At 41.1% G+C, this 21,358-nt stretch overlaps 1 protein-coding gene across 1 annotated transcript in view; it reads left to right on the top strand.

Moving 5' to 3' along the window:
* Positions 1-14,516, top strand: part of KAT2A (lysine acetyltransferase 2A) — a 76,702-nt gene extending 62,186 nt beyond the window's left edge. Inside the window, exons 17-18 of the mRNA XM_089690629.1 lie at positions 1,962-2,046; positions 8,816-14,516. Of these exons, the coding sequence (XP_089546755.1) occupies positions 1,962-2,046; positions 8,816-9,009 (279 nt within the window). The 3' untranslated portion in view covers positions 9,010-14,516. The remainder of the gene's footprint in view (positions 1-1,961; positions 2,047-8,815) is intronic.
* The last annotated feature ends 6,842 nt before the right edge of the window (positions 14,517-21,358 follow it).

Genomic DNA, 21,358 nt, shown 5'->3' with positions numbered 1-21,358 from the left:
GGTGCACACGCGCCCACTACACCAGGAAGTGCAGAATCCCATTTATATACGTGATTCTGCACAGGAAGGCTGTGCTGTAGCAGTAAATCTGCTATGCGGCGGCCATAAACTGGTTTATACAGTTATCTGTGATCATAATATACACTCACTGTACTAATGACACTGGCTGGGAAGGGGTTTACATCCAGGGTGATCTGGGAATTATATGTGTCCCTAACTATGTGTAGTGTGTGTAAAGTGTGGTGCTTTTACTAATGGATTTTTTAGTTTCTCATCCCTGATCAGCAGGTCCCAGCCGTGAATCACTGGCCAGGATTTGCTGACAGGCTCTTGCTGTATACAATCACAGTGGGTGCTAGCCAGGGGGCATGCATTCACACGCCCTAAACCCAGAAGTGGGTAGCGACGTACAGGTACATCTCTGTGCCTACACCGTCTGCAATACATTGTTGGCAGATGGGCAGGAAGTGGTCATGTGATATAGTGAGTGTATAAAGGACATTTTGAGTTCCAGATTTTTTTATTTATTTTTTAACTAATATTAAAATGTATATGTTTTTATTGTTGTATGAAGGTCTCACACAATGCTTGTGCACAATGTTTACTTTGTGCTGTGGGGCCCCTGCACTACCAGTTAGCGTCCCTGCGCCCTTTAGCCTCTAGTCTGCACCTTGGCTAGTCACCAGGGCATTGACCCCGGTATTCCCCCCCTCCTGTGCTTTTGTGGCATCCCCATTTGCTGACAGGCTCTTGCTGTATACAATCACAGCGGGTGCTAGCCAGGGGGCATGCATTCACACGCCCTAAACCCAGAAGTGGGTAGCGACGTACAGGTACATCTCTGTGCCTACACTGTCTGCAATACATTGCTGGCAGATGGGCAGGAAGTGGTCATGTGATATAGTGAGTGTATAAAGGACATTTTGAGTTCCAGATTTTTTATTTTTTTTTTAATTAATATTAAAATGTATATGTTTTTATTGTTGTATGAAGGTCTCACACAATGCTTGTGCACAATGTTTACTTTGTGCTGTGGGGCCCCTGCACTACCAGTTAGCGTCCCTGCGCCCTTTAGCCTCTAGTCTGCACCTTGGCTAGTCACCAGAGCATTGACCCCAGTATTTCCCCTCCTGTGCTTTTGTGGCATCCCCATTGTGGGATAGCTGAACAGTGTCCCAGCGAGGGAACAGTAGGTGCAATCAGATGTGTAAAGAGAAAACCGGTGGCGCACACACCTAGTGCATCATCCAAGGTTTATTGTAAAGAGTAAAAAATAATAAAAACATACAAACGAAGCATGTATCTAAAAAGCATAGAAAACTGCCTCATAAAGGAGATTATCTTAAAGCCTGAGACTCTGATGCAATAGCAGAAAAAGATCACTCCTGGGTTGGAGAGAGTTCAAATCTAAGACCAGAGTCTCTAAAATTTATCCTGTGACAGGAACACTGTAGAGTAGCTGGGTCTAATCCTGGATACAGTTCAGGTCAAATGATGGAGCACGTTCAAGAACCAATTTTCAGCATGTCATCGCTGCTCAGCCATACAAACGACTGGAGCTTGCGAACCTGGAAGGAAGACCGGGTGAAGATGGACTCCCTGGTTACTGTGTGCCACTGGATGGATATTTTTTTATTTTTCTATTTTTTTTTAGGCAAGTCTGTCATAATGTGCTAGTATGAGGTGCATACTAGCACATCATGACATGAGCCTGTGCGGGGGCCACCTTGTGGCTTTTTTAAATTATTTTTTTATGAGGTTTGCTACTGCTTTAAAAATTTCTGGGGACTCTGAGAAAATAATTTTACTGTGAATACAAAAAGCCTATTGTACCCATTTGCAAAGCATATATGTGTTACACAAAAGGCTATTTTTGACTGAGATGCAGCAAAAATTGATTGTGTGGAATTAGGCTAAACTTATTGGTGTGATGCATTTTTTTTTTTTTTTTTTTTAATCAGGCACACCCAAGCGCTTGGCCGTTCATGGAACCAGTGAAAAAGTCAGAAGCCCCAGATTACTATGAAGTTATTCGATTCCCAATTGGTAAGGTCCCTCCATCCTTGTCTGTAACATTGACTGTTTTTATCTAGGACACGTCTGTAAATACTCACTTAAATGTTGTCTGAGTCGTAATATGACAGATCCTGTACTTCCTTCTCCCCTGTTGTGTGCAAGCAGTTCTTGCTTAACTATTGAGCCTAGTGAAATATGGGACCTCTCGCTGTGCTGTAGGTGTGACTTTTTAATTCCCTCCCCTTGCTTTTGGTCCCTGTCTGTCTGGCTTTGGCTCAGTAAACTTGGCTACAAAACTAAAATTACTCTTTGGCATCTCCTGGCCTGAAGAATACTAAAGTCAGTTAGCTCAGAGTATTAGTTTGAAACTGGCAGGATTCAATGCACAAAAATCATAGAAGGCAATCTTGTAGCAATATCTTGCAACTTAGCGGGCCAATTCACCCAGAACTGATATTTTAGTGCCTGGAAGATAATGGACAGGTAAAGCTGGTCTCCAGTTATGAGCTTAATTGCATTATTGTATTGACCCCGCTTGCACCTGTGTAAGTATTCATAACTCATACTTAACTCCCTGCTGGGGAAGCTGACAATGACTATAATAGTCGCCGCTACTACAGCAATTGCCAGAGTTATCTGTCACATGACATATATAACACAGGGGGTCACTTTTTCGGCACTGCCACCATTCACAGAACACCTTGTATTTTTTCAATGTGCAAAAGGTGAAGATTGTGGCATCACCGCCCCTCTTCTCTACTTCCCCTAGGTGCTGGGGCGGAAAACACTTATCTGTGGTCCTCGAGCAGGGTGGATTTGATTTAAATCACTAGTGAAAAGACTATTTAAATCATAATTTTTATTTTCCAATAGTTTTTATTGAAATATTTTGAGTTACAAATAGTGCAAAAGACAAATGTCATGTTATAAAAGAAGGTGTCAAACATTACCAAAGAACAATTGGTTGAACAAACAGACATACCATAGGAAACCAGAAAATCTGTGCAATAACAACTGGGTAGATCAAACAGAAAGTTCCCAGCAATAAATCCAACATGTACAGGGGAAGCAGTAGTAGGAAACACATGCACAGAACAAGCATTGTAGAAAACATGACTAATATTGTAGAACGAATAAAAAATAAATTCAGCTAGCACCAGAAAACCGACAAAAAAGACAGTAAAAAGTAAGAGGAACGAGAGACGAAAAAGAGGGTCAAATCGGGAAGTATCAAGGCATGGAAATGTATTGAATCCCCGGGTCCCACGTTTTATCAAATTTGTTAGTATTATTGTGTAGAACACAGGTGAGTCTGTCATTAATCATGATCCAATTTAATTTGTGCTTAACATAGTTATAGTTAGTCTGGCTGAAAAAAGAAAAAAGTCTGTTCAGTTCAATCATTAAAAAAAAAAGGTATAATCCTATACCCACAGTTGATCCAGAGGAAGGCAAAAAAACCAAAGCATGAACCAATTTGCTCCTGCAGAGGAAAAAATTCCTTCCTGATCCCCCGAGAGGCAATCTGATATTCCCTGGATCAACTTTACCTATAAATGTTAGTATCCAGTTATATTCTGTGTATCCAAGAGAGAATCCAGGCCTTTATTAAAGCAATCCACTGAGCTGGCCAGAACCAACTCTTGAGGGAGTCTATTCAATATTTTCACAGCTCTCACTGTGAAGAAACCTTTCCATGATTGGAGATTACATTTCTTTTCCTCCAGACATAAAGAGTGCCCCCTTGTCCTCTGTGATGACTTCAGAGTGAATAGCTCTACACCGAGTTCACTATATGAACCACTAATGTATTTATTCATGTTGATCATATCCGCCCTTAATTTCCTCTTCTCAAGAGAGAATAAATTCAGTTCCTCTAATTTTTCTTCATAGCTGATCTCCTCCATGCCTCTTATCAGTTTGGTTGCCCTTCTCTGTACTTTCTCCAGTTCCCCAATGTTCTTTTTATGAATTGGTGCCCAAAACTGAACTGCATATTGCAGATGAGGCCTTACTCATGATTTGTAGCAGGGTAATATATCTCTCTCTCTCTGCAGTCTATACCTCTTTTAATACAAGAGAGGATTTTGCTCACTTTAGAAACCGCAGCTTGGCGTTGCATGCCATTATTAAGCTTGTGATCTACCAGAACTCCCAGATCCTTCACCATTGATTCCCCCGATTTGTACCCTCCCTAGTAGGTATGATGCATGCATATTCTTAGCCCCCAAGTGCATAACCTTACATTTATCAATATTAAACCTCATTTGCCACATAGTTGCCTAATTAAACAGAGCATTGAGGTCGGCTTGTAAGTTGAAGACATCCTGTAAGGACGTTATTCCACTGCACAGCTTGATGTCATCTGCAAACACTGAAATGGGATTTTTAATCCCAGACCCTATATTGTTTATAAATATATTAAAAAGTAAGGGTCCCAACACTGAACCTTGGGGTACTCCTCTGTGGTCTTTTATTAAACTCTCCAGTATCTTCCCAACTATAGAAGTTAAACTGACAGGTCTATAATTACTTGGTAAAGATTCTGACCCCTTTTTAAATATTGGCACCACATTGGCCTTACGCCAATGTCAAGCAGAATAATTGATCTCTTCCAATATTTAGCAGTAGTGATTCTCGCTGCTAACCGCATATAAGTAAGTATTTTAAGGGTTTTTTTTTTTTTTTGTTATAGTAAGTGGAAATTTATGGAAGAGAGCCATCTCTGGGGCCCTACGAACATTCACCCCCGTCACCATGTAGATAAGGTTAAATATAGGGCATACTCCATAGAAATACAGCCTTTAGAGAGATTTGTATTCAGACAGGAGACTTCGAAATTGGTAAGAATTATTGGTCCATCTAGTAAAATAATTTGAGTGGATAAAAGAGGCGATTTGATTATATCTAAAGATTTCAGTGGGAGGCATCGGCAGTTTCTCTTTAAAGTGCTGCAGAGGGTAAACTCGGGCACCCCGGAGGTAGTCTCCTATCTGCAGTACCCCTTGTTGATCCACCACTGGAATGGGGCCAGAACTAGACCAGGTACAAATTCAGGGTTACAAAAAACAGGGGCTAAAGGAGTATGCGAGGAGGCTAATGATTTCCGATGGCGTGTTCTATCCCAGACTGTCAATCTGGGATAGAACACGCGGATAGGAGACTACGTCCGGGGTGCCCGAGTTTACCCTCTGCAGCGGGGGAGGAGGGCCATCAGCTTTGGATTGGTTCCTTGGGGAGGGGCTAAGGGAAATGAAGCCCAAGCTCAACAAAAGTTTTTCTCCTTCAGAGAATGTAGAAAAGGTGTAGGATTTGCCATTGTAAGCGAAACAGATAATTTCATTGATAACAAATGTCCCGTTGAATTAAAGGTGAAAGCAACGGTTTGAACGCCCTCCTTTTTTGTATAGTAGCTTGAAAAATATCTGCAAAGACTTGACTTGAATCTCGTACCCATCGATTTTAAAATCTGGATATTCCCTGGCGTATCGCATCACCGCCTCCTTAATTCTGAAAAAATTCGGTTTAACGATAACATCCCGAGGGGGCCCCCATCTGGTTTTAAGGGGACCAGAGCTCTATGGATATGACCTGTTTCCGTGTGGCTTTCGTCGGCATCTGGCACTGCTGTTGGTCAAAGATATTGCCTCAGTTGCCCATTCCCTTATACTGTTTCCGGTAGGTCTCTAATCCGGAAATTGTACCGGCGGGTGCGGTTCTCAAGATCATCTATTTTCGAATAAGCTTCGTCCAGGCGGTCTTGTAGGTCAGCAATCCTGTTAGAATTCTAAGACACTCTGTGAACTGTATCATGGACTTTAGATTCAATGTTTTCCAGGCAATTTCTGATCTCCCTGAAATCCTGCTTTAGATCAGAGGCCAGTTTAATGGTAGCTTTTTCCAGTTCTCTCTGAAGTAAATCAGCAAAACGAGCAATAAGAACGGAGTCCCTGAGTAGTGCGGGGACACAGATGGATAAGCAGGAGAGTCCGCAGAACCGTCAGGAACTGAATCATGACTGCTAATTTAGCTGGTGATTGTCGGTCATTTCCCTGTCTAGCAGGAAAGAAGCCTGGGAGTCATGGCCTGGTGACAGGGCCGCAGCCTGTGCAGTTTGGGACAGGGTACGCCATCGTAAATCATTGGCATCTCCATATACGCCTGTAGGTCCGTTTTTTTTTGTAACCCTGAATATATGCTTAGTTTAAAGCCAGCCCCTTTTCAATGGTGGATCAATAAAGGCTTGTTGCGGATTGGAGACTGTTAATGGTTCTTGCATACATTTTAAGGACACATTGCATATGCCCGTCTCCTGAAATTTTCAGATATAACCTGATTGTCTCATTTCTCCACTCAAAGCAGCTTGCTTTATTTGTTGAATCGCCTTTGCTTACTGCCTTTGAACTTTCTTGCCAGAACAGGGATTCTCCAAAAGGCCACATTTCGGTAATATATGCACTCCTCACTGATCCGCGTTATAAACTTCCTTATATGGAGCACTGGGAAAGTGATTTAGCTGTCAATTAGGACTTATCGGATTGGCAAGATATTGCTTTTGCAAATCAAAAGTTTCTATTAATACTACCCTAATTGAAGTAAATTATAAAACTTTGTTGAGATGGTATTTGGTTCCTACTTGGATTACGAGTATTCATCCATCTGCTTCTGTGTTGTTTAGGCGCTGTGGCCAGGTGGGGTCTATGTATCACATCTGGTGGCAGTGTCCACTTGCAATTAGATTTTGGATTTGCTTGTTTAACTTGGTACATTCAGTGACGGGAGTAAATATGCGCAGATCCCCGGAGACAACAGCGTTCTTTCATAAATTTACTGATAATGTTCCCAAGAAATTCCATAAGCTGATCTCTTACATGTTTCTGGCAGTGAGAATCACCATAGCTAGACATTGGAAGAAATTGGCTATTTCACTTGATTATGTTAAAAAGAAACTAAATTGGTTTATGGTTAATGACAAGCTCACCTGTATCCTGCACAATACTTCGAAGAAATTTGATAGCGTATGGAACCCCTGGATTCAATACATCTCTGTGCCTTAATATCTTCCATCTCGACCCTATTTTCCACTCTTTTCTTTGCTTTCTCTTTTCCTTTCCTCTGTTATGTATTGTTTTTTTATATATTGATGAGGCGAAAGACACCTGCTCTAGTTATGGTTGCACTAAGCGTTTTGCCTTAAACAGTTTGTTCATGGTACACCTTGCTGTTCTTAGTGTCTTATGTTTGTATGTATGATGGTACACTCAGTGATAATGAGCCACATAAATATTAATAAAAACGAAAAAAAAAAAAGTAAAATTTATGTGTGCAGAAACCCAAATTGTGATCTGAAAATGAATCTTCTAAATAAATCCAAAAGGTCACTAAAAATCATCTAGTGTCCAAAAAACTTTTTCTTATGTAGTGAACTGTCCAAAGATATGCGTAGTCATACACAGTTCTTCCTTGTTCCCATATTACCTCAAAATAAAGAAATAAACATAATGCATTATCCTTATAATTTTAATATGCCTACAAAACACCTCAGTGTACCCGTACACGTTTCGTCGGAATGACGAAAAATGTCAGGAAGTGATGTCAGACGATGTAGCTGGAAGTTCTGAATCTGCCATCTTGGAAGTGGTTTATCCATCTGGGAGATAGTGCGCTTTATACTTTTGCTGCTGGATGTTTTTAGCTGTGCTAACTCTGCAATTTTAAATATAAGCAGTTCTATTAAAATGCCTTTAAGTTCTTTGGAGGTCTTGCACTATTGCTTTATTTTTTTCTTTTGTGGTACCATCATTATTGTGCGGAGCATATGAAGACAGGATCGGGGATAGCTGGTGGTCTATTATAAGCCCTGTTTACCTGTCCTCTGGTAAGGTGTACTGGATGGCAGGTTTTGGATCACAGAAGACACCTTTTTCACTATTATTTGAGTGTATGAGATCACATCATCCATTTTGTTATAATTGAAGGGAGGATTTGCAGCATGTTTTGTACTTGATTTCTTTTGTCAGTTTGGTAAGGTACATCGATTGACAGGAGATCTTGTGTTTGGGTTTTTGTTTTGTTTGTGCATTCACTTTCACTTTTTCTTGCTGTGATAGATTTTCACATTTGCAGTCACTTAGTGCTGGTAGCACATAGTGTTTTGAGTTATTTGTATATTTTTTCCCAAATGGGTACACTGAGGTGTTTTGTAGGCATATTAAGTTATAAGGATAATGCACTATGTTTATTTCTTTATTTTGAGGGAATATGGGAACAAGGAAGAACTGTGTATGACTACGCATATCTTTGGACAGTTCACTACATAAGAAAAATATTTTTTGGATTTATTTAGAAGATTTATTTTCAGATCACAATTTGGGTTTTTGCATGCATCATTTTATTTTATTTTTTTTTGTTTTTTGTTTTTTTTAAGTAATATTTATGTGGTTCATTATCACTGTTTGTACTTGCCTTTCTGGGGTGGAAGGTGTTACACTGAGTCATTGGGATTTAGATAACTGAATGAGAAGGAGTGGTTTTTACACTATATGTTGATACACTGTTTGCTTGTACTACTTGTTGTAAAAATTACTTAATAAAAACCATTGGAAACTAAATATGATTTAGCCACTGTAGCTGTCATAGTACTGCACATTTAAAATGATCATCTTGGGCCTCATAATTATACAGATCAATTATGTGTGCTTGGTGGGCACCATAAAGACTTCTGCTGTTTATTGTAAACAAAGTTTATATCTTCTACTAAATTAAAATACTGTGCTGATGTTCACTTTTTTCACTTAAGATCTGAAAACCATGACAGAACGTCTGAAGAACAGATATTACGTGACCAAGAAGATCTTCATTGCTGACCTGCAGAGGATTATCACCAACTGCCGAGAATACAACCCACCCGACAGTGAGTACTGCAAGTGTGCCAATACCCTGGAAAAATTCTTCTACTTCAAGCTGAAGGAAGGCGGACTGATAGACAAATAACTGTTTCAGCTGGAAACTGCTATGGAACGCCATTTCATTCCTCCACCATGAACTGCAAGGGGTTCCACAAGCTCGGTGGCACCACTGCCTTAGGACTAGTGCAAAAAGCCACATTCATGTATGTTTACCACCCTCTACGAGGTGTCTAGACTAGGTGAGTCAGTGTGGGGATGTTCTGGAAGGCATGTGTCCTGCCATACAAGTCTCTGCACTTTGAGGTCCCCTCACCTGACAGGAATGCTTAGTTTTCTGTTTACAGGACAAGTGGAGCCCTTATTCATTCCACGCATACTGACAAACCTTTACCCAGAGAGTTTACTTGCCATAACAAAAACAAACACCCATCTTGCCTTTTTAATTGCTTCATTATTTCCCGGAACTATCTCGGATACAAGTGACTGAGCAGTGCTCCAGCTTTTCTTCCTAATGCTTTGCAATTGCCAAAGTTGGATTAGTGTGTTATAATCAAACAGAGCCTTTTGAGGTTGTAAACATAAGGTGCACCTGCTCTGGTTTTCATTGAGCTGAAACTTGCAGCTTTGTTTTTTTTTTTTTTTTCTTTTTTTTTTTTCTTTATGGAAGCTGCCATATTAGTATTAAATTTGAACATCAAAGGGCACAAGGGAGGAACTAACCATAGACTGCAACTAAGTATGTTCATGATTGCCACATGTTAGGAAAAGATAAAGTTTACTGCAGATTGGAAAATGAAAACAAGCATGATTGGTTGCTATGGGTATGTATTGGTTTCCTTCGGTTTTCCTGCAGCACAGACATTCGAAATCTTCAGCTATGTTATTGGTGACAAAGATGAGACAAACAAGAATGTGCACATTTCTGGGACCAAGTGTGAGTTGTAGAAGAATATGCATATAGCCTATAAGTAGGTGATGTTATCCACCTGATTTGCCAATAGTTTTCATCTTCCTGGTACAGTAATAGGTGCTGGAGGATGACTTAGGGGGAAAAACACACGGAGGAGAGGATCAAATGAATTCACCCAGGACTGTTGGCAGCTATGTTTCAATAATATTGAAATGCCGGCCACGCAGAATAAAGCTGAAATCTACGCATACAGTTGATTCACGTATATGGGAGGTGACTTTCCACCACTTGCCTGCCACCCTATTATAGAAGTACTGCTACAGGGCGGCAGGGCTGTGCAAAATCACGTGTGTATATATACGTGATTTGCATTTCCAGGTAGGGGCCACGTGTGCGCCATCCTATCCATGCCGCTATTGGCTGCTAGGGATGTCAATCACCAGGTCTTGGCTGGCGATTCCCAGCTGTCACTCAGCAATCGCTGTGTAAAGCTGACGGAGAGACACCTGTGTGTAAACAACACAGATCTCTCCCCTGTCAGCCTGGACATGCTGTTTTGTAAGAGAAATACAAAGCAGCATGCCTCCCTAGTAAAACCGCACACATAATAAAACACACTCAGCACACCGTTAACCTTTTGATCGCTGCAGATGTTAACCCCTTCATGCCCAGTGTCATTAGTGCAGTGTCAGTGCTTTTTATTAGCACTGGTCACTGTATTAGTGTCACTAATGTCAGTGGCAGTCAGTTCCCACCCGGTGTCAGAATGCCCGCCGCAGCCCTGCTATAAGTCGCTGATCGCCGTCATTACTAGTATAAAATAAAAATTCCAGTATATAGACCGCCATTTGTAGACACTAACTTTCACGTAAACCAATTAATTTACACATATTGGGATTTTTTTTTTAAGCAAATGCACGTAGCAGAGTACATTTTGGCCTAAAATTTATGACGCAATTTGATTTTTTTTTTTAAAAATTTCCTTGGATATGTTTTATAGCAAAAAGTAAAATATAAATCATTTTTTTTTTTCTCAAAATTGTCAGTCTTTTTGTTTATAGTGTAAAAAATAAAAAACTCAGAGGTGATCAAATACCACCGAAAGAAAGCTCTATTTGTGGGGAAAAGAACATAAATGTCATTTATGTACAGCTTTGCATGACTGCGCAATTGTCCAGTTAGTGATGCAGCGCAATATCACAAAAAATGGCCTGGTCAGGAAGGGGGGGTAAATCCTCTGGAGGGCAAGTGGTTAAAGCATTTTATATTTTGTGTCCATCCAGTTTTAAGATTTACATAGCTCAGCCAGAAAGCAGACCTAGCTTGATTATCTGACTCTCTGAAGTAAGGGATAACTTAGGTCACTTTGTGCCCCTAGCGTAGGATTGGACAATCAGAAACAGCACACTAATCTGCCCACTCTGATTGGACAGTGAAGGAGAAGCAGGACACTGATCTGTTCACTCTGCTTTGTAAGGTTACATTCGCACTGATTTTTAGCTATGGTCCAAATTCAATCAACGAGATTTTACTGATTTGCTTTTCCTAGGATTGACAGCTGTGTGTACACTCCAACATATAGTCCGAAGCCACAGCTGTTCATGCCAGTTCGCAAAAGCACTGATCAATCACGAATATCTGAGGACCCTGGCAGCCTATCCTTACAGTGTAAATCTTTTATCCTGTCGCTCACCTTTATGAGCTGTCTGATGTAAATGAACGGCTTTTCCATTTACATTTGACTGCCATCCTATCTGCTAGATGGAAGGGGAACTGATACCTATGCATCTGTTTTTAATGGATCAGGTTGGATTGGATGTAGGGAGGTGTAAACACACACATGTTCATGTACACCCACCACTCCATAGAGGAGAATGGAGGGTCCGCCTAAAAAACTGACAGGTGGACTTGATCAGTCTGCCTGTGTGAAGGCCCAAGAATTCTCCCAAGTACTGCATATGTTTTACAGTGCTTAGCATAAATGAGTGCACCCCAACAGATTTGTCAGAAAACCTTTCCTTTCCGAATCAACATTTTCTATTGGACACCATACTACAAAATACTCCCACAAATGCGATCCATTGATTACAAACAAGATTTGTTAATTTTCACACACAAAGTATTTTTCCTAACAAATTTATTCAAGACCATGTTGCAAAAATGAATACACCCCAATGAAAGTCTTAGGAGCAAAGCTAAATTTTAGACAATATCCTAATAAGAATTCAACTACAGGTGAGTCTAATTATTCATTAAACAGGTGTCCATCAGACCGTTGATTATAAAAGGGCATTACTTAACAAAGAAAACCCTTTCCCATTTCATGCGGTCAGCAATGGCACCACATGGAAGAGAAATGTCACAAGGCCTGAGAAGGAAAATCATTTTTTTACATAAGAAAGGTGAAGGCTACAAGAAGATCAGCAAATCTATACTTATCAGTCAGAATACTGTAGCAAAAGTGATACAAAGATCTTATTGCTACCATCACACAGAGACGTCCAGGCCGTCCACAGAAGTTAACACCGCTACAGGAGCGTCTTCTGAAGAGAAGGTTTGAAGAAAATCACCATGCAAGTTCACTGCAGTTGGCTGAAGAAGTAGAAAGCCTAACTGGGTTGATGGTTTCCCATGACACAATACGTCATGCACTGCAGAGGAATGGCATGCATGGGTGTCGTCCACGAAGGAAGCCTCTTCTAAAGCCCATGCACAAAAAATCCCGCCTAGAATTTGCCAGGGCCCATGCTGGAAAAAGACTCTGTACTCTGGAGTGACGAGACCAAGATAAATGTTTTTGGAGCTGCTGGCTTCAAAACTGGCATAGCAAAAGTGAAGAGTATAAAGCAAAATGCATGGTGCCTACAGTGAAACATGGTGGTGGCAATGTCCTCCTGTGGGGCTGCATGAGTGCTGTTGGTGTCAGGGAGCTGCATTTTATTGATGGTATCATGAATTCACAGACGTACTGCTCTATATTGAAAGAGAAGATGCTACCATTACTCCATGCCCTTGGTCGTCATGCACTTTTCAAACATGGCAATGATCCAAAACACACATCTAAGGCTATTCTGAAGAACAGGGTGAAAGTGATTTATTGGCAAAGTATGTCTCCTGATCTGAACCCAAACACCTATGGGGAGTTCTGAAGAGACAAGTTGAGCATCACTCTCCATCCAGCATCCAGGCTCTAAAAGAGGTTGTCCTTGAAGAATGGAAAAAGATGGATGTTGCAGTTTGTCACCAACTTGTTCATTCCATGCCTAGAAGACTTGGTGCTGTCCTTACAAATCATGGAGGTCATACAAAATACTAGATGGAGTAGATTTTGTTGTGGGGTGTATTAATTTTTGCATCAACTAATTTAAGTAAAACTGAATATTTTGTAATCAAAGTTATATTCCTACCTTCCTTTTATGTCATGAGCTAAACAAATGTTCTATAAAACTCAGTTTTGTCAAAATTTTGGAACTGGTTCTTGTGTTCATTGAGAGATTGATTTAAAATCTTACTTTTCAAAAGGGGTGTACTCATTTATGCTGAACACTGTACATGGGTGACATTGCTTTTTTATACATGTAAATGCAGGAGGAGGAGATCCTAAATGGTACTGGCAAGGTCTGCCTGCACAGTATATCTCAGATGAGAAGATAACTGATCACCCAGGACAGGTTTTCCAACCTGCATGTCTGATGCAACTGTATACCTGAGGTCATTGCTCAGTTCAGCAGAAAACAGCCAGACCAAGCAACAATCCTCTCATTTATATGGGCTACTTTACATGGACAGAATTGTGCAAAGCAAGAGAGTCCTGGTGGACTATTAGTGCTAACTTTCTCTTTCCCAGTTTGCATGCTGTAGTACATGAGAAATTACGGTGATATAAACTCAGAATTCAAATACACTATACAATCAAATGTTTTTAAACACCTGATAATCTCACATACTATATGGCAAAAATGATGCGACACCCCCTCCTACAGTAATTGAGTGCAGGTGTTTTCAATGAAGGTTCTTGTTAATGTTACAGCATACGAAGAAATATTAAACAACTGTGTGCGTTCAACCTTGTGTTCAGTTTTAGGACATAACTGTGCCCAAAAGTCACGTCCAAAATTATGGTTTGATGAGCTTGGTGTGGAGGAACCTGTGGTGCCTTCAGAGTCTTGATCTCAACCCTATTGAAAATCTTTGGGATATACTCAGATGACTATTGCGTGTCAGACCTTTTTGTTCAACATCAGTACTAGACCTCACAAATGCTCTTTTTACTAAGTGGGCCAAATTCCCACAGACACGCTTTCCAGTGGAACCTGTTTTAGCCCCAAAGTGTTGTTCAGTTGTGTATCAATGCTCATGGTTTTGGAATGGCATATTTAAGAAACTCGTCTATTGTAGGTGTGATGGTCAGGTGTCCACAAACTTTTGATTATATAGGGTATGTATACGAACAGTAAGTATTAAGGATTTTCTACCTACTGCAAAGTTGATTTTTTTTGGGGGGGGGGGGCCTGGCATTCAGCTTTAACTGTCTTGAACATCTCTTCAGTATTGTATGCTATGCATTGTTTACAATGGTTGCTACAAAGATGAGAGCAAAAGAAAAGATATGTGCCTATAGTGACTCCATGTATATTTACTTTTAACCTGTAAGAAAAAACTGATAAAATAGCTACCTGGAACTTGATTGGTTACATTCAGATGTTTGCGTGACTAAGTACAGCCCACTAACAACTGAAAACATGTATCCAAGGTTAACCACTTGCCCTCTTGAGGATTTACCCCCCTTCCTGACCAGGCTATTTTTTGTGTTACGGTGCTGCGTTACTTTGACTGACAATTGCGCGGTCATGCAACACTGCACCAAAATTAAATTTACTTCTTTTTTTTCCCCACAAATTAAGCTTTCTTTCAGTGGTATTTGAGCGCCTGTGAGGTTTTTATTTTTTACGCTATGAAAAAAAAACCTGACAATTTTGAGCAAAATGTTTGACTTTCTATTACACATGTCCAGTAAAAAAAATTTAAAAAATCAAATTTCCTCATAAACTTAGGCCAACATGTATTCTGCTTCAGAAAAAATGAGGAAGGGTTGTAACAGCGCAAACACTGCAAAGTCCTGGGAAATTGTAGTATGGGGTGATCGTGGTATTAGTGGCTACTGTATGAAGAGTGTAGGATTCCACGTGGCACTGAGGGCAAGGCTTCCAAATAAGCTGTAGCAACTTCTGTAGATGAGAAAAAGAAGAGAAGCGCCTCTAAGTGCAATAAGTCTTTTAATTCAATAAGTCTTTTAATTTAGACTTGAATTAAGACTTATTGCACTTAGAGGCGCGTCTCTCCTTTTTCTCAACATGTATTCTGCTACATGTCTTTGCTAAAAAAAAAAAAAATCCCAGTATGTGTAAAATAATTGGTTTTTGTGAAAGTTATAGCGTTTACAAATGGTATATATACTGGGATCTTTTTTTTTTTCCACTAGTAAAGGCGGCGGCTGCAGCGGACATTCTGACACTGGGGTGAACTGACTTGGTGTCACTGACATCCCCAGTGACACCAATACAGTGATCAGTGCTAAAAAAAAAACAAAAAAACACTGACACTGTACTATAGGCACTGGGCAGGAAGGGGTTAACATGAGGGGCGATCAAAGGGTTAACTGTGTGCTGGGTGTGTTTCACTAGGGGGCAGTGTCTGTATGCTTCACTATAAGCACACTGGTTTGGATGGCTGTGCTGTGCACAGCCATCCAAAGCAGTGTGCCTGTGCTGAAAAGGAGGAGAACTGTTAGTAAACAAAACAGTTCTCATCCCCGTCGGAGATCCTCTGTAATCACTGAGTTTTGGTTACTTTTTTGTTAGTGTTTTCTGGACAAGATTAGTAGATCACCGATTTACTTTATTATGCTGTAAGTAGCTAGGGAATTGTCCCCTATTGTTTTAACCACTTCCCGCTCGCCCGCAATGTACTGCGGACAGGCGGTAGCTGCAGGCAAAGCGGGTTTAGAGCATGCATGAGTGCGTCCCCCTGCTGTCATTCGTTGTAGGAGGTGTATGTCAGCAGGTCTCAGCCAGTGATTTTGGCCGGGACTCTGCCAATCTACAGTGAATGGAGATGCAGAGCTGTGCCTGTATTTGTAAATACAGGCACAGGATCTAGTTGGTTCTTCTCTCTCTGGAGCCATTTGGTTCCAGATTGAGAAGAAAGACATCACACGTAAGTAAAAACGGCACACTTCCCACGAAGCTGAAGTGCTAGGATCGCATGACTTGTCTCCTATGCAGCAGATTGCCAGTACTAGTGCCGCATTACCTTTTGGTGAACTGGCGAGCACCAGCAGCCTAGTACATCCTGGTCTTTCACATACCAGCACTGCAGTATCACTTGGTGGTGTGGCGAATCCCATAAGTGCAGTACAAGTTGGTGCGGTGGCGCTCAAGTAGTGTCCCGCAGCCACCAAGAATTCGCACACAGGCCCGTAGAGCCCCTAGTGTCCTTCGGACGTGCTTGCAAATCCTGATTGGCAGCTCACAGATTCCGCAGCACCCGTACTTCCCCCATTCACTGTCCAACCCAGACTTCAGGTGGAAAGAGCAAATTTAAATACTCCCCTTGATTTTATGGAGCTGTTTTTCACAGAAGATTTGTACAATTTGATTGCGAGCCAAAGCAATTTATATGCTCAACAATATATCGCTGCAAACCCAAATTCAAACCTTGCCAGACCATTCGCATGGAAACCAATAACGGTTCCAAATTTTTAAAACTTTTTTGGGCCTAACCCTTAACATGGGCATTACAAAAAAGAATTGAGTTGCGGTCGTATTGGTCCATAGCCCCGATTCATCATATGCCTGTGTTCTCTGCTGCCATGACCAGGCATAGATATGAGACGATAATGCGCTTCATGCATTTCAGGGATAACACAATCTGTCATCCTCAGGGTGACCCTGAATCTGACAGGCTCTACAAAATTCAGCCCCTCATAAACCACCTCACTGAGAAATTTGCAGATGTCTCTACTCCCCAGCAAAACATCTGCATGGATGAGTCCCTCATTCACTTTACTGGCCGCCTACCATTCAAACAGTAGATCCCAGCAAGCGTGCCAGATATGGTGTCAAATTGTATAAGCTCTGTGAGAGGGCCACAGGCTATATGTACAAATTTAGGGTTTATGAAGGAAGAGACGGTGAAGTAGAGCCACCTGACTGCCCAGACTACATGGAGAGCAGTGGCAAGATAGTTTGGAATTTAGTGTTGTTTGTTCCGTAAGTGGTACCATTTATACATGGACAATTTGTATACAAGCGTGCCACTATTTAGACATTTGTACAATCTTGGAATTGGCTCATGTGGCACGGTGCGACCTAATCGTCGGGGATTCCCCCAGGGGCTTGTAAATACCAGACTTAGGGGGGAGAAAGCCTCCTTGAGGAATGATGAATTGCTCGCAGTGAAGTGGAAGGACAAACGGGATGTTTTTGTCCTGTTTTTCATTCACGAAGACGCGACAGTCCAAATTAACACAGCATCTGGCGTTGTTGAGAACCGCCCCCCCCCCCCCCCCCCATGTCCACGGCTATAACCTTAACATGGGAGGGGTGGACTTCAACGACCAAATGATGAATCCGTACATACTGTAGTTTCCCTGGAAGGTCGTACAAAAAGGTGTCTATTTCAGTTTGCTCTATATATTTCAGTTTGCTCTATATAACGCTTTTGTAATTTTACAAAGCAACTGGACAAAGTGGATCCTTCCTGAAATTCCAGGAAGAGATCTTTACGGTCCTTTTGTATCCACACTTTTTCTGGCAGAGGTTGTCCTTTTTTTTTTTTTTTTTTTTTTTTCCATTCAGCCCACAGACTGCATACAAAAAAAAACATAGCATATACACCCAACAAGGACCAGTGACATACTGGTATATCACTGGACTTTGAGTGGTTATACCAGGATGATGCCTGCAGCTTCAGGCATCATCCTAGTGTCGTGTTTTTTTTTTTTTTTTCAGCCGGCGATTGGCTTTCATGTAAAAGCAATCCTAGAGGCTAATAAGCTGCAGGGTTGCTTTTACAAGCAGCGGGAGAAGATGTCTCCCCTCCCTCGCTGCCTTCCACGGCTTTGTTGGGCAGCCCCGTGCCATCGGGGGAACCTGAGAATGCAGCCGGTGTTTCTGCCAGCTGATCGTAGAGCTGATTGGAGACCAGAGTGGTGCCAATCATCTCTATAGTCTAAGAAATTGGAAGCTACGAGCATTTCATCACTTCAGTTATACAGAATATAAACAGCGCCATTTGTAAATTGGGAAAGCATCTGAATACACCGATCTTGGTGAGATTAGATAATGTAAGGGCAGAGGAGATATCTAGAGTCTGATAGAACCCAGATTTCTCTAAAAATAATATATGACAATGCCCATTGAAGTTATAGGGTATATTTGCATTCCCTGTGAGAGCATTAAAAGTGATCAAAAAAGAGCAAAAAAATGAAAGGGACAGTGTGAAAAAAAAAAAAAAACTCCCCCCCGCGCACCTGCGTGTGCAAGTGTTGACCCTGTGCCGGTATGCATGTGAGGTATCTCCGTGAACATCAGGTCATGGGCAGTAACTCTAGCACTAGACCTCCTCTGTAAATCAAAAATTATATCTTGTAAAGGCTTTTAAAGCGTTGCCTATGGATATTAAAAATGTATGCAGTTTGTCGCCATTGCACGGGGCATGTGCAGTTTTTTTAAAGCATGTCATGTTTGGTATCTATTTACTCGGCATACCATCATCTTTTATATTTTACCAAATAATTGGCCAATATATTGTGTTTTTGTGCATTAAAAGTAAAAAAAGTGTATTTTTTCCAAAAATATGCATTTGAAAAATTGCAGCACCCACCATTTTATTCACTAGGATGTCTGCTTTAACCACTTGAGCCCCAGAGGATTTACCCCCCTTAATGACCCGGCCTTTTTTTGCTGTTTGGCGCTGCACTAATTCAAATGATAATTGCGCGGTCATGCAATGCTGTACCCAAACGAAATTTACGTCCTTTTTTCACACAAATAGAGCTTTCTTTTGGTGGTATTTGATCACCTGTGCGCTTTTTATTTTTTGCGCTATAAACAAAAAAACCACGAAAAATTAAAAAAAAAACAATATTTTCTACTTTCAGCTATAAAAAATATATCGTAAACTCAAAGTTAGTCATAAATTTAAGCCAAAATGTATTCTGCTACATGTTTTTGGTAAAAAAAAATCCCGTGCATTAGCGGGCAAACTGGCACTATCTAGGAGGGGCGCTAACACTATCGGAAGTCACCAGTGACACTAATACAGTGATCAGTAAAAATCTGTTCACTGTAATCAATGACACTGGTGACAGGGCAGTGAAGGGGTTAACGGGGGGGGGGGGAGGGGGGCGATCAAGGGGTTAAATGGGATTTCTGGTGCACTAGCGGGCAAACGCGCTATCTGGGAGGGGCGCTAACACTATCGGAAGTCGCCAACAACACTGATACAGTGATCAGTAAAAATCTGTTCACTGATCAATGACACTGGTGACAGGGCAGTGAAGGGGTCAACTCGGGGGGGGGGCGATCAAGGGGTTAGACAGGATTATTGGTGTATTAGCGGGCAATCTGGCGCTATCTGGGAGGGGTGCTAACACTAACAGACGTCGCCAGCGACACTGATACAGTGATCGGTAAAAATTGGTTCACTGATCAGTGACACTGGTGACAGGGCAGTGAAGGGGTTAACTGGGGGGGGGGGATCAAGGGGTTAAACGGGATTACTGGTGTACTGGCGGGCAAACTGGCGCTATCTGGGAGGGGCGCTAACTCTATCGGAAGTCGCCAGCGACACTGATACAGTGATCAGTAAAAATTGGTTCACTGATTAGTGACACTGGTGACAGGGCAGTGAAGGGGTTAACTGGAGGGGGGGGGGGGCGATCAAGGGGTTAAACGGGATTACTGGTGTACTGGCGGGGGGGGGGGGCGATCAGGGGGTTAAATGTGTCCTAGAGTGTTCTAACTGTAGTGTAGTGCTTGTGTACTCACTTTTTGGATGTCTTCTTCTCTGTCTGGAACGGAATGTGTCCAGGCAGAGAAGAATGACATCATATCCTGCCCTGTGTATTTGTCAACACAGGACAGGATAGGACAGGGACCGATCATGTGATTTCAGCCAGAAATCACTGGCTGAAATCTAATGATTGATCCCTCCTGGATCAAATCGTGTCACCTGCGGGTCGGCGGGAGCGTGCGCGCGAGCCCCCTGCCGGCGAAAGTGTCGGGAGCGCGGAACCCGTTTTAAAACGTGGTTTTGCGCTCCACTGCCGCCCTGCACACGTATATACACAGTGGCAGGGCGGCAAGCGGTTAAAAAAAATATATAATCTTTGGGGGTTCAAAGTAATTTCCTAGCAAAAAATACTGAGTTTTTTTTTTTCATGTGAAAAAAGTGTCCGAAAAGGCTTGGTCTTCAGGTGGTTAGAAGAGTGAATGATGTGTGGCATAAACGTCTAATGCTGGACATAAAATTCCCCCACCCCCCAAAATGACCCTTTTGTGGAAAGTAGACACCCCAAACTATTTATAAAGAAAATATATAATAGCGCCTATGGCAAAAAAATTATATATAAATCACTTATAGTGTACCAGCTGCAAAAAATCACCATAAATAAATAAAGTGTAACAATTAATGCAATAAATAATTTGCGCTAGTGAATATATCCATAAAATATATATATATATATATATATATATATATATAATAAAAAATTATTATTAAAAAGAAAAAGTTCAAATAATAAGTCCAAAATTTTAAATACCAATACCACAAAAAAAGTGCAAAAAAATGTGCAAAAAAAGTGTCTAAATGTGACAAAACACCACCAAAAACCTTAATAATATGATGGCAAGTCATCCATAGGTATATCTTCAGGAAACGAAATTCTGCAGAACATCGATCCACATAGACCAATATCAAAATGAAAGAAACTTTTCAATTTATCCCGGAAATCCACTTCTCCAAAAGAAAAACCACCTTCAATCGTATCCAAGGAAGAAGATGCCAGGCACTCGAGAGAAACAAAGGAACTTCATAGTGCAGTATTATAAAAACCAATTTCCTTTATTAGGTACTCATTGCACTTACTCAGGAGGTGTCCCAGCCGACACCAGCATCAACAGCATAGCAGCAATCACATAAAACGAACCTAGCTACTCAGCACATGCGCAGTAGCTCGTAGACAAACGTAATGACGTCACATCAATCAAGCTCCACCCTACGCGTTTCGTCATCGCCGTCCTCACGGAGCGCTTTTTTTTGTGGTATTGGTATTTAAAATTTTGGACTTATTATTTGAACTTTTTCTTTTTAATAATTTTTTTTTATTATTCATATATATATATATTTTTAATGGATATATTCACTAGCGCAAATTATTTATTGCATTAATTATTTACCCCAAACTATTTGCTGAGAGGCATGTCGAGTCAACAGAAGAATTTATTTTTTTGCCACAAGT

Source organism: Staurois parvus, unplaced genomic scaffold, assembly GCF_062004578.1.
Source record: "Staurois parvus isolate SC_StPar_1 unplaced genomic scaffold, SC_StPar_1.0 ptg000538l, whole genome shotgun sequence".
Lineage (NCBI taxonomy): Eukaryota > Metazoa > Chordata > Amphibia > Anura > Ranidae > Staurois > Staurois parvus.
This window is presented reverse-complemented; position numbering and strand designations above follow the sequence as displayed.